The sequence below is a fragment of the Drosophila persimilis genome, unplaced genomic scaffold (assembly GCF_003286085.1).
Source record: "Drosophila persimilis strain 14011-0111.01,24,50 unplaced genomic scaffold, DperRS2 tig00000000-arrow-pilon, whole genome shotgun sequence".
Lineage (NCBI taxonomy): Eukaryota > Metazoa > Arthropoda > Insecta > Diptera > Drosophilidae > Drosophila > Drosophila persimilis.
The window spans coordinates 19088047-19103141 of record NW_020825288.1 but is presented as its reverse complement, the minus strand read 5'-3'; the positions used below and the strand labels follow the sequence as shown (position 1 = coordinate 19103141).

Below are 15095 nucleotides of genomic sequence, written 5' to 3'. Positions count from 1 at the left end.
TTAAATTTCAATAAACATGCTCAGACATTTTAAAACCACACATGTGTCATCTAAGATGTCGTGATCTTGAATCGCGCACTTTCTGAAGTCATTTTAATTTCAAAACAAGCTGTTGAAAAAATTATGGAATTTTGTATTATGCTGTATATTTACGAAACAACAAGGTCAGAATAGGTCCTTCAAGAAGTATGTTCTCCAACTTCTCAATCTCGCTATGTAATAGCTCGGTCAATCTTTTCAGTTCTTAATGCACAATGCTATCTCGATGCAGGATACTTTTTTCTCAGGACCCTAAACAGTTTTACTGCTTCGTAAACAGTAAGCGTATAACGTCCGCATACTCGCTATAATTTTGTAATACGTCGGCAAACAATGATCAGGCCATTGCCGATCTTTTTGACCAATTTTTCCAAACCCCCTATTCTGAGGAAAGCTACTCTGGTCATCCGTACCCATACGGTTTACCGAGGTCAACGGCATTTTCAGTCCCTTGTTAAATTAATGTTCTTTACTTCATGATCTTCGACTAGATAACCCGGTATATTCACCGGGGCTAGCAAAGTTATTAGCTATTCGCAATATGTTTAAGAAGTTTTTAACTCCGCACTTACAACATATCTGCAAGTCAATTATATCTCCAACTCAGCATGGATTTATAAAGCGGCGATCAAACTCGGCGAGTTTACCTCTTTCATTATTAAATTTTTTCAAGTTAACTTACAGATGGTTGTTATTTATACCGACCTTAGTAAAGCATTTGAATCTGTCAACCATTCCCTTCTAGCACATAAGCTTGACTTTTAGGGTTTCCGTATAACCTCCTGAGGTGGATTTCTAGCTACTTTTGTTCCAGGTCTCAAAGAGTCCTCTTAAAAAACTCATTCTCTTCACCAGTCAAGGATTCTTCGGGAGGGTTCAGGAGTGACATAGACAGCCCTGATCTGCTGTGCCGCAAGAACTTCATGATTCCTATTAGACTTCCACTCCACTTCCTTCTTCCACTTTGTAGATCGAATTATTCCTTGTATGAACCGTTTAGGGTCTTATGCTCGGATTATAGTTCCCTCTACCATATTATGTCCACCACTAATTCTCTTCCTCTTATTAAATTACTAATCCTCACACACCTTTCTAGTAATTAGTAATTGTAGTGGTATTTGTATTTTGAATGCATGCCTAGTTCACTTAGTAAGTTTAGTGCTAATTTTCATCGAATATTAGTCTAGCAGATATCTTTCCTGCATGCTCGCGTAACAGCCTTCTGCTGGTTTCAGAAGGGCCACTTGACGGGGCAATAATTGCATCGCATCTTGAAAGATGCCCCGTCTCATGCCCCGCCCTCTTCTGCCTCCACAAAGGACGAAAATCTGTAGCATCCAAAATTTTAAAGTTAAACTTGTGTTAGTTCTCACTGTTATAAGTTTATTTAAAAATATGGCCTCACAGCCTTCCGCCCCCACAAAGAATCAAAGTCTGAGGCATCCACAATTTTCAGGATACGAGAAAATTAGGAACACACAATCATAGAGAATGACCATATCTACAAGACTGTCGAATCTGGATCAGATCGGATCATTATTATAGCCAAAAGGAACAAATCAATTTATAGTGGCTACGCAACGCCCGACGACACGCTCTGACAACACGACGTGTCGCTTAATATTAGCGCCGTCTGGTGGAGGAGAGTTGCTCACAACGTTCCCACTCGTTTTTTTTTGACATTTAAAGGCTTGAGAATTATTTCCAAACTCTGCACATACATAACAACCGAATAATAACATTTAAACGGAACGCAAAAATATCAAAAATCACGAAAACGCCGAGTTTTTACTAAAAATGTTACGAACTGAAAATAACAAAATAGTAATTAAATTGTTATATATATACTGTTACAAGTAAATGCAAATGAGGTGAATACCTCTTAAAATGGTCCAAAGGAAAACTTTTTTTTTTCAGGTTTTTATCCTTTTTTAGCATTTCGGATTTATTTTTGTGAAAACTGCATGAAAATTTAGTTATCCCCGCATCTTATTCAAATATGACGACTCTAGGGCCTGCTTCGTGCATCGTCCTCCATTAGAGCCACAAAAACTTTAGTCCTCGTCCGTTTTGAAATCCAGATAGTTACACGTGAATGAATATAATAAAGGCACCGCTTAACTGTTTGGCGTATTATGGTGAATATGCCGATAATGACAAATTGACGAAATTAACTACAAGATTCGAGTAAAGAGTGATACAGCCCTTTGTTTAGAACATTTCTCGAACCTTTGTATATTGTTCGGCCACTATACTATGCAATATTATATAACAAAAAAATATACTTGTACATAAACTAAAACAAAAAAAGGTTTTATTCATTTAAAAATCTTGTAACAGCTAGTAAACAATAATAACAAAATCAGATTTCCAACACATTTGAATTCTATACAATTACCACCTCGTATACTTCTAGTACCAGTTCACCAAATCGAATCTTTGGTTGGAGAAAATATATTCCTTCCATGCAATATAACTACTTATGACGGAGATGAGCCTGTGTTGGTTTTATGGTACAGAGATGATAAGGGAACACCCATTTACAGGTAAATAAATTGTATATATCACCTATAGCATAAATACCATATTTATAGTCGCTCTAGTCAGTTTTGAAGTAATCTTCATGAAATTTTCCAAATGGTCTTTTTATACCCGATACTCAAAATGAGTATTCCGGTATATTAGATTTGTGGTAAAAGTTGTTGTGTGTAACGTCCAGAAGGAATCGTTTCCGAACCCATAAAGTAGATATATTCTTGATCAGCATCAATAGCCGAGTCGATTGAGCCCTGTCTGTCTGTCCGTCCGTCCGCCTGTCCGTCCCTATTAGGGCCTAGTACTTAGACTAGCGCCTAGACTATGGGAGCTAGAGCAACGATGTTTTGGATCCAGACTTCTGTGATATGTCACTGCTACAAAAATATTTCAAAACTTCGCCCCGCCCACTTCCGCTCCCACAAAGGACGAGAATGTGTGGCATTCACTGTAATTGTAAATTCACTGCAGAACTCACTGTTAAAAATGTATTTCTTTTTGCTCACTGTAGTGTGTTTCAAAATTTCGCCCCACCGCCTTCCGCCTACACAAAAGACGAAAATCTGTGGCAACCACAATTTTGAAGTAGGCGAAAATTAAAAACGCACAATCATAGAGAATGGCCATATCTACTAGATTGCCGAATCTTGCCGAATCCGAATCAGATCGGATTATTATTACAGCCAAATTATCGCAAGCACTCTTTGTCGTTAAATGTAGCTATACTGACTAAGTATCGGGTATAAATGTAGAGTTGCGGTCTCCGTAGCAACGTTCTCCCTCGTTTTCTTCTCGAGTTGTCTCTCGAAAAAAATGTATTTTTAAGGTACAAATCGTCGTAGTCATCCCGCGTGCATGGTGCATTTGTCCAGGGATTCAAAAACAATAACATTGAGTTAACTGTAACAATTCGACGTAATTCGTACGCGCATGATGTTTTATCAATCCATATTGGCAGAATTTAATTATTGCATATTGTGAAGGGATGGCTTTTCGAGTATTATTGTAGTTTTTATATACCAATAAAGAGCAGGAATATGTATAGGTGACAAATTCTTAATTGTTAATTCTTTTCGGGTTGTTTTTCCGGCGTGACAATCTATCGATGATGATCTCTATGCTGACATCGAATTAGATATCGAGGTTGATGGACTTGCCGTGCGTATAACAGCACCGTAGGGTTACAGCCCGTCACAGTCGGCCTTTCCTGACAATTCGCAGCGTCCTCGCGAGATCCTTGGAATTAGTCGCCTTCCATATCGCCATCTTCATCTGGCTCATCGGGTGGCATCTGCTCGTAGCTTCTCTAACTCGGCATCTGTCATCATTTTCGGATCCTGATCTTGGATCACGCTCGTCAAGGTGTTTTTAAGGATATCACGTGGCTCGTAGCCATACAATAACTGAAATGGAGAGCATTTAGTAGTGATATTTACCATGGTGTTGATGCTCTACTGGATTGATCGTATTTGGTCGTTCCATCGTTTTTCATTTTCCTTTGAATGTAGAAGCATTGATAAAATAATCCGGTTCGTTCTTTCTGCATGACCGTTAGCTCTTGGTGTCCTTACTGCATTGAGTACATGCTTTATATTAATCGATTTACAATAGTTTTCAAAATCCTTCGACGTAAGAGCGTTACCACGATCGGTGATGATTCGGTTTGGCATTCCCAAATGGCTGGTTACGTCCTGCAGCGTATCAATGACGTGTTTAGTTGCTGTACTTGTTACCGCTCGCACTATGGTGAATTTAGTAAATGCGTCGACAATAACAAGAATATGATCATTCCGTTTTGAACTCCTTGGAAAAGGTCCCAGGTGGTCCATGTGTACGGTCGAAAAAGGCATCGGCTTGATGTCATTATAAGGGTACTGGCATTCCTGACGTCCTCCTGGTATCTTATATAGCGCACAGCCCACACATGACTTTATGTAGCTCTTAACAAAGTTGCGCATTCGGGGAAATCAAAACAACTTTAGAATCCGAATAATTGTTTTATCTGTGCTCATGAGCCCTGACTTGTCGTGACATTCGTGTAGAATATAGAATCTTAACTGCTTCGGCACAACCCATAACAGCTTGATGTCATATTTGCGAAAAAGGCGATCTTGCTCAATCACATACTCGTCGTTCTCAGATCTCTTATCGATTTTCATATCAGCTTCAATTTTCTGGATTTACGCATCTTGTAATTGTATAGTGAATAACCAATCAGCCTCGTCGATGGTGGTCTTTGAAATTTTTATGCATGCTGTTTCCATCTCATGTCCATCCTCAAATGGAGCTAGACTTAGCGCGTCAACGTGACTCATCTGTGTTCCAGCTCGATGAATAATGTCTATCGCAAATTCTTGAATACGCAACCACCATCTTGCAATTCGGGGTATCAGATATCGCTTCTACATTGATGTTTTCAGGGCATTACAATCGGTAACAACTTTGATTCTCTTACCATAGATGTAGTATTTGAATCGCTCCAACGACTCGACGACGACAAGAGCTTCTAGCTCGTAACTGTGGTAGTTTTTCTCTGGTTTAGTAGTTGCTCGGCTATACTAAGTAAGCAATTGGCTTCATTTCATCCGCCTCCTTTTAAAGCAACACCCCGGCTAAACCAACGGCATTGGCATCCGTATGTAGTTCATGATCAGCATCTAGGCGGTAGCTGACGACAACAGGATTCCTTATCAAGCATCTTTTTAACTCTGCAAAAGCATCCTGCTGGGGCAGTTCCCACCTAAATTTCTGGTCTTTGCGCTATAGGCTACGCAAGGGCTCCGAAATAATGGCATATCCAGCAATAAATTTCCTGAAGTATCCGCTGAGGCCTAAAAACTGTTGCAAATTGCTAGTGCTAGAAGGGCACACCGTAGATCCAGGTCCTTGGGGACAAAAGGGGAAGGCTCACAACTATGAACTCTGAAGAAGCAGAAAACGACTTCTAGGGTAAGGCCTACAAAGATTTGACAAGAAAGAAACGAACATTTAAACACTCGGCGCCAACAGGAAGCTCAAAACTACAGGCGATAGTCAGGCACCTATTCCCAGACCAAGATATACAGGTAGATAGAACCGCCGACACAGGTCATCGAGTACCATCAGTGACTCCACAAGAGGTAGAAAAAATAGCCCAAAAAGTGCCATACAGCAAAGCACCAGGACCTAACGACATTCCCGATCGGGCTCTTTAACTGGCCACCAGGTCGAACCCAGAAATCTTATGGCAGGCATACTCACATACAGCTGTTTTCCTGGGAGATGGAAACAGAAAAAGCTGGCGCTTATCCCAAAACCACGGAAGACATGGAAGATCCATGGGCATACAGGCCCATCTGCCTCCTGGACAGTGAATGAAAGTTGTTGGTCACGGTCGTGACCTCACAGAGACCAAAAGCACCATAAATGACGCTATCAAAAAGATGGTTGGCTAAACTTGGCAGGGCTCGAACTGGCCGAGCACAAAACGCATGCAGTACTGATCAGTTTCAGGAAATAGGTAGTGACGGCGACTGGGCTAGTTTTAATATCGGGCCCCCAGCCAGACTGACTCTCGGCGCGGGTCGAATAACACACTTAGTCCGTCCCAGTGTGAGGTGAGTGTGGGGGTTGCCAAGTGGGTAGGTAATGTGTAGGGATAGAGGAGTGTGTGAGCTACTTATAAGAGGCGGGACCCCAAGCGCTTCGTCAGTATTTCTACTTCACGAACACCCTCTGTTTAGGGATTATTCTCTTCCCTCTTATTCGGAGCTGACTTATCTGCGTAGGTAGGTCGTTCGCTATCACAACCTGCCACCCGTCCGGTGGCCTTAGCTAGGCCGCCTTTGAGCCACCTCACCAGCCCATCAGACCAGATGCTCTTTGAGTAATATATGTATGCAATAATAATAGGATACATTCTTGGCTATAAGTGATATACATAAAATTAATAATAAGACATATTTTGGGCGGTGTTCGGTATGATCCGGCCAGCAGTGTTGGTTTGCCATTCAGTCGGGCTATTATCCAATCTAATATCCAGCATGTTCGTTGGTGAGGGGACTCTTTCCGGTCGCCTCGGGAGGCGAGTCTATGAGTATTCATCGGATTTCGTGACCTCGTCTGGGTACTCTGCGTACCCTAGGAGGTCGAAGAGTACCATGGGGTTGTGGGCTTTGGCGAAGTCCGTGGCGCTGGCGACCACAGGTTCTCTCGCCAGAACTTGGCTGGGCCGCGATAGAACGGTGGTGGGTTCTCCCACGATTGGTGACGTGCGGGCAACGGCGGTCTGTCTCGCGGTCATAGGGGAGAGAAAGGCGAGGGGCTGTCCCGCGAATCTTCAAACCTTCTGGGTTCGGGTGAAGTCTCTGAATCCATTGTGAACTCGAGCTCTCGGTATCGGGGGCGTCTGTAATGATCTCAGTCGTCTTAAGTGGCGCTATTTATCGGGATTTTTTGCTGAGATTGCGGAAGGATGCTTCTGGTGCGATGGCGTCGCACAGCGGTCTTGCTCGCCGGGTCTCCATCAGCGGTTTCTCGGAGCGTAATCGGATCCTCTGTCTATTCTCGAACGGGTTCGGCCCTGCTTATTAAAGTGAAAAATGCACGGTCGTGCAGATTATGTTTTTGTTTTTTACTTTCTTTTGTTCGTTTTCCTCTCTCCTTTTCTTTTTCTCTTGTCACGAGGAGGGGTTCTCCAGGCTCAGTTATCGCAGGAGTGGTTCACTTAGTTTCTCCCTGTGGTCCATTACGTTGACTTGTGTTATGACAGGCACCTGTGCCATCCTCTTGGAGTCGCCCAAGTGGTCCCATTGAGCGAGACCTGATTGGAATGTGTGACGAAGTACTTTCCCCCGACGTTCTGGGTGGCCGCTGTGCCATCGACGATGATTATGTTGGCGTCGTTGGTGATGAGTGTGCCGTTATCGACTATGGTTATCGGGTTCAGGTATCCGGGCTGTTGCGCGCAGATGGTCGTTCGTTGTTCTTCGCAGAATGTTGCGCTAACGCTGGATTCGAAATTCCAGATGTTGAGGGCCCGAGTTCCGCATTCCGCTTCTACATCTCCGTCACTGAAGTCCTGCTGGCATGTTGTATATATCAGCAGCTTCTTGTAGTCGAGCTTGGGTTGACGGAATCTTATCAATAAGCGTAGTAGGTCGTAGAGTTTTGAGACCCACTGACGTTCGACACCACGAAGAGTTCCACTAGGCTTATGATGGCGAAGGGACGTGGGCCATTCGGCTTACCTTGAGTTACGGTGGCGTCTTCGATTTTGTCGACGAATTTTTCGTAGGACTTTATGTTCGTAGTGTGGCTCAGATATCCGGGGTTGTCCCAGATGAGGACATCTCCATCGACGATCAGGATGTAGTTAGCGTTGGTATAGTTGGTCAATGTGACCGTTGCGTTCCTTTGTCCAGGCGGAGGTTATCTTTGTGTGATGGTTACGCCGAGTTGTCTGGGTTCTAGCTTTCGTTCCTTTGGTGGAAGCGTACTGATCGATAAGGGCTGGGGCTTGGGCTATTTATATTGTCTATCGGGGTCCATACTTACGAAGTAAGCTTTTCTTCCTCCCTTTCTTCTTTCTGTGACGCATCATGGGTGTGTTTTGGAGCTTCCACTAAATCTTTTCTAGCTTTGGATTGAGGGCGGGACTTCTTTTCGGCGGTGCGTCGCCCGTTTCGTGTTCTTATTTTGCGTCCTTCTCCGCGTTGCGGTCTCTTTATTTAGGTATCGTGTTTCTTCTGCAGACTGCCGTCACTTGTGTCTCGCCTTGTCAACGGATTTGTTCAATTCGTGATCGTGGGCGGTGCCTTCCGTATGGTCTCGGGGATTTTGCGCCACCGGACTCGTGCTTCGCCGGCGTCGCCCTCGTCTTATTATTGTGGCGCCGCTCCGCGTTCTTTGCCTCGTCAACGAAGTTCGGGGGGCGTGTGGTCGGGGCTCATGTTGGTGTTACGTTGTTCCTTTCGTATCTGGGTCATTGTTGGCCGTGCCTTCGTGGTGTCAGCATTCTGTGCCGGGTCGGTGGGTTCGGCTAGCTCGTTTTCGTGGAATTCCTTCAGGTCGTTGCTAATCGCAATTTGGTGACGGAAAGCTCTTGATTTGGGGGCCGTCGAAGGGGATAGTAAGAGTACCAATAACCGTATTGCAAGGCGACAAAATCTACGAAATCGGCACATATTGTTGCGAACGGTTCTTCGGCCTTGCGTATAAGCATCCTGCCCCCGGGCTTGTGTTGTGTAGCCTTGTAGTTCTGGCAGCGTACGCTGTCCTCAGGATGGTCTTCCGGACGCCGTCTTCCACTCGCGGAGTACCCTTGTTCTACTATACATAGTCGTTATACTATAGTCGTTAGCTCCGTGTCCTAGATTTCGGTAATGGTGCCCGTTCTCATAGTCCGGGGATTTCTGGACCGTCGTGGACCTGTTGGAGTCTCTGTTCAGGCATTCCTTGTCGATGGCGGAGTAGTTTTCGTCTGCCGTATGCGATGACCCGCTCTTTCCCTTCTCCCAGGTTGGACTACGGCTGCGAAGTTGGGGACAAATCTGCGGTACCAATAGGCCATGCCTACATATTGTCGAAGTTCCTTTACAGCGGGCCATCGGTATCTGCCTATACCCAGTTTTATACCCGATACTCAAAATGACTATTGGGGTGAATTAGATTTGTGGTAAAAGTGGATGTGTGTAACGTCCAGAAGGAATCGTTTTCGACCCCATAAAGTATATATTCTTGATCACCATCAATAGCCGAGTCGATTGAGCCCTGTCTGTCTGTCCGTCCCTATCAGAGCCTAGTGCTCAAAGACTATAAGAACTAGAGCAACGACATTTTATATCCGGATTTCTGTGATATGTCACTGTTACAAGAATATTTCAAAACTTTGCCACGCCCACTCCGCCTCCACAAAGGTCGAAAATCTGTGGCATCCAAAATTCAGTAGATCTTTTCATGTCCCTGCCGATTAAACTATGCACGTATCATTGTGGCGACATGTTTTCTGATGCGATTAGGCGCTGTGCTGCCTTTCCCGCAATCAGACGAACGTGAATGTCCAGGGGGTCTTTTTCAAGTACAGTTCGAGTGCTTTTGTTGAGCTTGACCTCAGCGCCCCTGTAATACAGAGCATAGCCTGTCGCTGAATCTTGTCTATAAGCTTATAGTATGTCTTCTTTTCGATAGCGTGGCACCATACTAAGGCCCCATTAATTAGAGATCGTCGCAGCTCCAAGATGTCAATCCAGTGCAATAGAGCTGGTGACAAGCCCCATGTGCTGCTGAGCATCTTCTTGGATGCATAAAGCGTAATAGTGGCCGTCTTCACCCTTTCCACTACATTGGGTTTCCATGCCAGCTTGCTGTCCAGTACTGTGCCGAGGTTGTTTGATTTGCGTTTTTGGGATTACCCTAGTTTGGTCGATTTCGGTGGGTCCTTATCGGTACCTTGGTCAAGAAGATGAGGGTAGATGGACATAAACCCTTAATAAGTACGCTTATGTCATTTGCATAATATGTTTTTTTTTGGGTCCTTGCTGTCAAATATCTTGATGTGGGCATCGACCACCATACTCCACAGCAAGGGCGACACGACTCTACCCTGAGGTGTTCCTTTTTAGTATCAGTGACCTCAGTGCATCCTGGGAAGTGAGCTTTCATTAGTGCTGTAGTCACTGCCCTCTGTCCGATGTCCGTCAAAAAGCTTGAGTTAACTGTGGATGGGGGACTGCTTCCAACCGTTGCGGTTTCAGGCAGGTTGGAGCAGAAGTTCCTTCACGAGTTTCGTTGTGACGAGTGCGGGCTCGAGATCGGGAGTTGGGTATCGTAAGATGGTTTTTAGAGATCCGCAGAGTGGCAGTAACAACTTTGTACTTGCCTTGCCTTCATTAAAGTATTAAAGAATTATCTATTATCGATAAAGTGATTCCTTGACTGTAAATCATACGACGACTGTACCAAATTTTACTTGTACGTAAATATTTTTAGAACGAAATCATTGTTTTTATTTATCCACATATAAAATGCATTATGTTTATCTCTAACAGTTCAACTCTTTAATATTTTTAAGTATTGACATACGCGCAGGTGTTTCCAAAGCACCAAAAAGATGGTCTGATGATGCTGTCTTTGGAGATAGAGCTTATTTTATTTTTGACAAGGAGCCTGGAAAACTTTCAATCCAAAACACCCAACCATCCGACTCAGGAACATTTAGATGCCGGGTAGATTTCTTGAAGGCACAAACAGTAAACAGCCGTGTAAGGCTAAACGTCATATGTAAGTAATCTTGTTGTTAAAATATTTAGTAAGTAGTATTTTGTATTAAACATAATATTACGTTTGAGCGAAAATCAATTAAAAATATTACATTTGGTATAAAACAGTAAAATCTAAAGTTTTAGCCCGATTCAATAACACTTAGAGGTGCCGACTTGAGGTCAAAGATGAAAAATGCGATATTTGGTCAATGGTATTGCAGCAATACCATATATATCTCTGATCTGATGATTACATGTTTTGTATGATGTTGAATATTCAAATATAGTCACCACTAAGTGATTTATATTTCACAATGGATATATATAGTGACATATCCATAATTCTCCACGTCCCATACTCATTATGTTTATGTCCAATTCATCCACCCCATCCACACAAGTACTCCAGCCACACAAGTAACAGGACACCACTGAAGAATCAATAACTGATTCTTCCCACACTCCAAGCTAGGGCCCCAAATTTCTTAAACAATGGACCCCATTGATTCATAAAGCCAGAATCACGCCACTCTCGGGAAATCGATTCGTAGAATCATGCCACTCATGAGGACCAATCAGAGCTAGTCATAAAATCAAGGAGTATCACATTCCTAGCTCCCTCATGTAATGCAACACCGATAGCCAGCAGCGGATGCCTTTGATCAAACGCCGACGCATTTGAGAGACTAAAAGTACTCATCACCTCAGACCCTATCCTTGCATTCCCAGACTTCGACTAAATGTTTACGGCAACAACCGACGCTAGTAATATAGCATTGGGAGCGGTTTTGTCACAAGAACACAAACCGATCTGCTACGCTAGCAGAACCCTAAACGAACACGAAATAAACTATTCAGCCATCGAAAAGAAATAATTGGCGATCGTATGGGCAACCAAGTATTTCCGTTCATACCTGTTCGGTAGAACATTCGAGATACAAAGCGATCATAAACCCTTGATTTGGTTGAACAACCTCAAGGAGCCAAATATGAAATTACAAAGATAGAAAATAAACCTGAATGAGTTCGACTTTAAAATAAAATATCTACCAGGCAAAGAAAATCATGTAGCGGATGCCTTATCAAGGGTAAAGATTAATGCAAATCTACTTGCAACTGTACATAGCGCACAGGAAGACAATCTCAATCACATTGCCATCACGGAAAGACCGATTAACTATTACAATGGGCAAATCGAGTTAATAAAAGGCAATGAAGATAAGGTAGAAACAATTCGTTACTTTCACAAGCTAATCATCAAGATTACGTATAAAGAAATGACTAACACCTTAGGGAAGGATTTAATAAAGGAATATCTATGCACCAAAAAGAGCGCATTATAAATTATAATTATATATTTAGTAATATTATAAATTTAGTAATAGATGCAGTAAATAGCGGAATAAACGTCATAAACAAACTAAATGAAGAAAAAGACAGGAATCAACAAATATAAATTTTGATATTCAATCTACAACATTTCACAGAATATATCGAAGATATGGAACTAGGTATGCAATTAACCAGGCTCGGTATATTTAATCCAAAATTATTAAAACAAGACTACCTGTTACAATGGGCAATACAAATGACGAACAATAGTATGGATTTACTATACCGCTGTAACACTGCTTATAATATTGTAACGAACCTAAAAGCGTTCGCTACAACGCCTCTCCCACGAACGTTGACCAAACATACCAGGCCGTGCGAGTCCCCTCCCTCTACTCCTGCCTACAGCGATAGCCATTATATTTATAGATATTAGCTGTTCGATACCCTTTTCAAAGTGTCATTAATCATATTTTAATATTTTCTACTCTTTTTTTATTAGCTCCGCCTAAGCAAGTAATTATTCGAGATAATGACAACGTTGAGCGATCTACAGTGGTAGGCCCATATAGTGAAGGCGACATTGTGATCTTAAAATGTCAAGTAGTTGGAGGTAAGAACTAATCTTAAGAGACAAACGACGCCGATTCTACTGACCTAGAATGACTAAATTTAAAAATCAAAGTTTGAATTGAATCATACACAAATGTATAGATACACCATTCGAAAATCGTCAAACCTTTCATTGACTTATTATTAATTACTAATTAGTGAACTAATTGTATGAATAGTGACATAGATTTGATTGACAAGATGTGATTTTGCTTTGGAATTAGCGAAGTCTATGTTGTAGAACAACTGGCTGCCACGGTAAAAGCTGAACTTAATTGGCTCAAAAAATTCTCATTTTCGTCACAAGTGTTGATAGGATTCCTGATATTTTAGATGTTTCAAAAACTGAGAAGGAAGCGTTTTAAAACCCATAAAGTACAAATATTATTAGCCAGCATATAGCCATAACTGGTTGTCCGTGCCTCCCATCTAACTCCACATAGGGAATCGGGTTTTACGTTCAAACGCCTAGGATTCCGTAGATCTTTTGGTAGATCTTACGATAGAAAGGGTCCATTCGCTGGCTCCAGCGAAGTAGTAGTAGGTGTGCCCGTTACGTGTTCGCTTCGATGCAGACTCTTATTAATTTTGTTCGCACAAAGATATCTTTGCTCTTGACCGTTGGACCAAAAAGAACGAGGTGACGGAAAAATTTATCAAGGAAAAGGAAAACTAGCATCCGCAATGTCTATCAGACCTAACTCTCAGCTGTGCTGACTTTTTTGCAACAGCCATTTCCAACCCAACCAGGATCACCCAAATTCCCATCCCATGATTTTGTCATGGTCTATTGCCCCACATCGATTTATACATGGCTTCTAAATAAAATTCCACAAGCAATTCATTTCAAACAACAAGGATGTTATAAGATATGTTGATAATTAAAATCAGCTTAGTATTAATTCCTTTGAACATTTAATATTAAAATTACACAGACTCGAGAAATATAAAAAAAGCACTTGCTAACAAAATTTTAATATTTTAGGCTACCCAGTTCCTACAATTAGTTGGTATCGAGATGGTGTGGAAATGCCTTGCGATGTTTTTCATTCAGAAGGAGGAAAAATGATCGAATGTGTAATATCATTGACATCGCTTGGAAGAAAAGACCTTAACTCTCGACTTACATGCAGAGCAGTGAGCCATCCTCGTGCACCAATCGTTGAAGCTGTTGTTCAAATTGATATGAACTGTAAGTTTTTTCAAAATATATTTTTTCGATTGCGATAAGTACACTATGGAAAAAGTCGAATTTTATTTCATACGGTACGAACCTAACTTTTCCTTATAGAATCGGGGCTCCACTTCGTTTTAAGTGAATTAAGTTTAATATTCCGTTCTTGAAGGGACGATATTGCTATTGTTTAATATGGCTGAGTGACCTATGCACTGGGTCACCTATTGACTTGGGTCTCTAGACGTATTGCTGCGCTTCTGCCCGTTCCTTTCCTTCCAGGTCAACGCTCTGGAGGCATTGGAAGGTATTTAGCGCATAATTTGGGGTAGTGCGAAGAGCTTCGCTGATGCATAGGGCGGGAGTTCGCTGAACTTTGCCCAGTTGCTTGGTGATCGCCCTTTTTGATAGGACCGGCCGGCCCACCGTAACTCCGTAGAGTAGTCTTGGTCTAAGTATAGCTAGATATATCCATTGGACTATGCTTGGATTCATACCCCATCTTAGCCCGATAGCTTTTTTACATGTGTAGAGTGCAGTCGTTGCCTTCTTCACTCTCTCTTTGACATTCAGGTTCCAGTTAAGCTGCTTGTCAATTACCAACCCTAAATAACTGGCACCTTCGCTAAAGGAGAGCCTGCATCCATATAATATTGGTGGGTTGAGGGCGGTCCTTGTATTTATTCGTGCATAAAACGAGTTCCGTTTTTGACGGATTTACTCCCAGGCCGCGCGATACTGTCCATTCCGACAGTTGCGCGAGCTTTGCGGATATTAAGTCGCACAGTGTTTGGGGGTATTTTACCGAGAAGATCATTGCAACATCGTCCAGGTCACATAGAACCTTGTTGACTGCTACGTTCCACAGAAGAGGAGACAGAACACCACCTTGCGGGGTGCCTCTGTTGACATACCTTTACTGGGCGGACGATCCCATCGATGATGTCACCGTCTTGAATCTCAGGATTCAAGGAGTCAAGGATCTCAAAGCAGCGATCGGCCTTCCACCCACTTTCATTGAGGTATCCATATGAGGTATTTTCCCCACTACGCTGCCTTTGTCGAAGACGCCGATCAGCGTTTTCTCCTTGGCAATCAGCGCAAAGGAGACGTTGGGCATGACTCTGGAGCACTTTGTAACCGGTACAGGCGTCTCCTGCGAC

General features: G+C 42.7%; 1 protein-coding gene across 1 annotated transcript in view; it reads left to right on the top strand.

The window, feature by feature from the left end:
• Positions 1-15095, top strand: part of LOC6591694 (protein turtle) — a 40102-nt gene that overhangs the window by 867 nt on the left and 24140 nt on the right. The window contains exons 2-5 of the mRNA XM_002016750.2: positions 2456-2585; positions 10625-10833; positions 12649-12759; positions 13744-13950. Of these exons, the coding sequence (XP_002016786.2) occupies positions 2456-2585; positions 10625-10833; positions 12649-12759; positions 13744-13950 (657 nt within the window). The remainder of the gene's footprint in view (positions 1-2455; positions 2586-10624; positions 10834-12648; positions 12760-13743; positions 13951-15095) is intronic.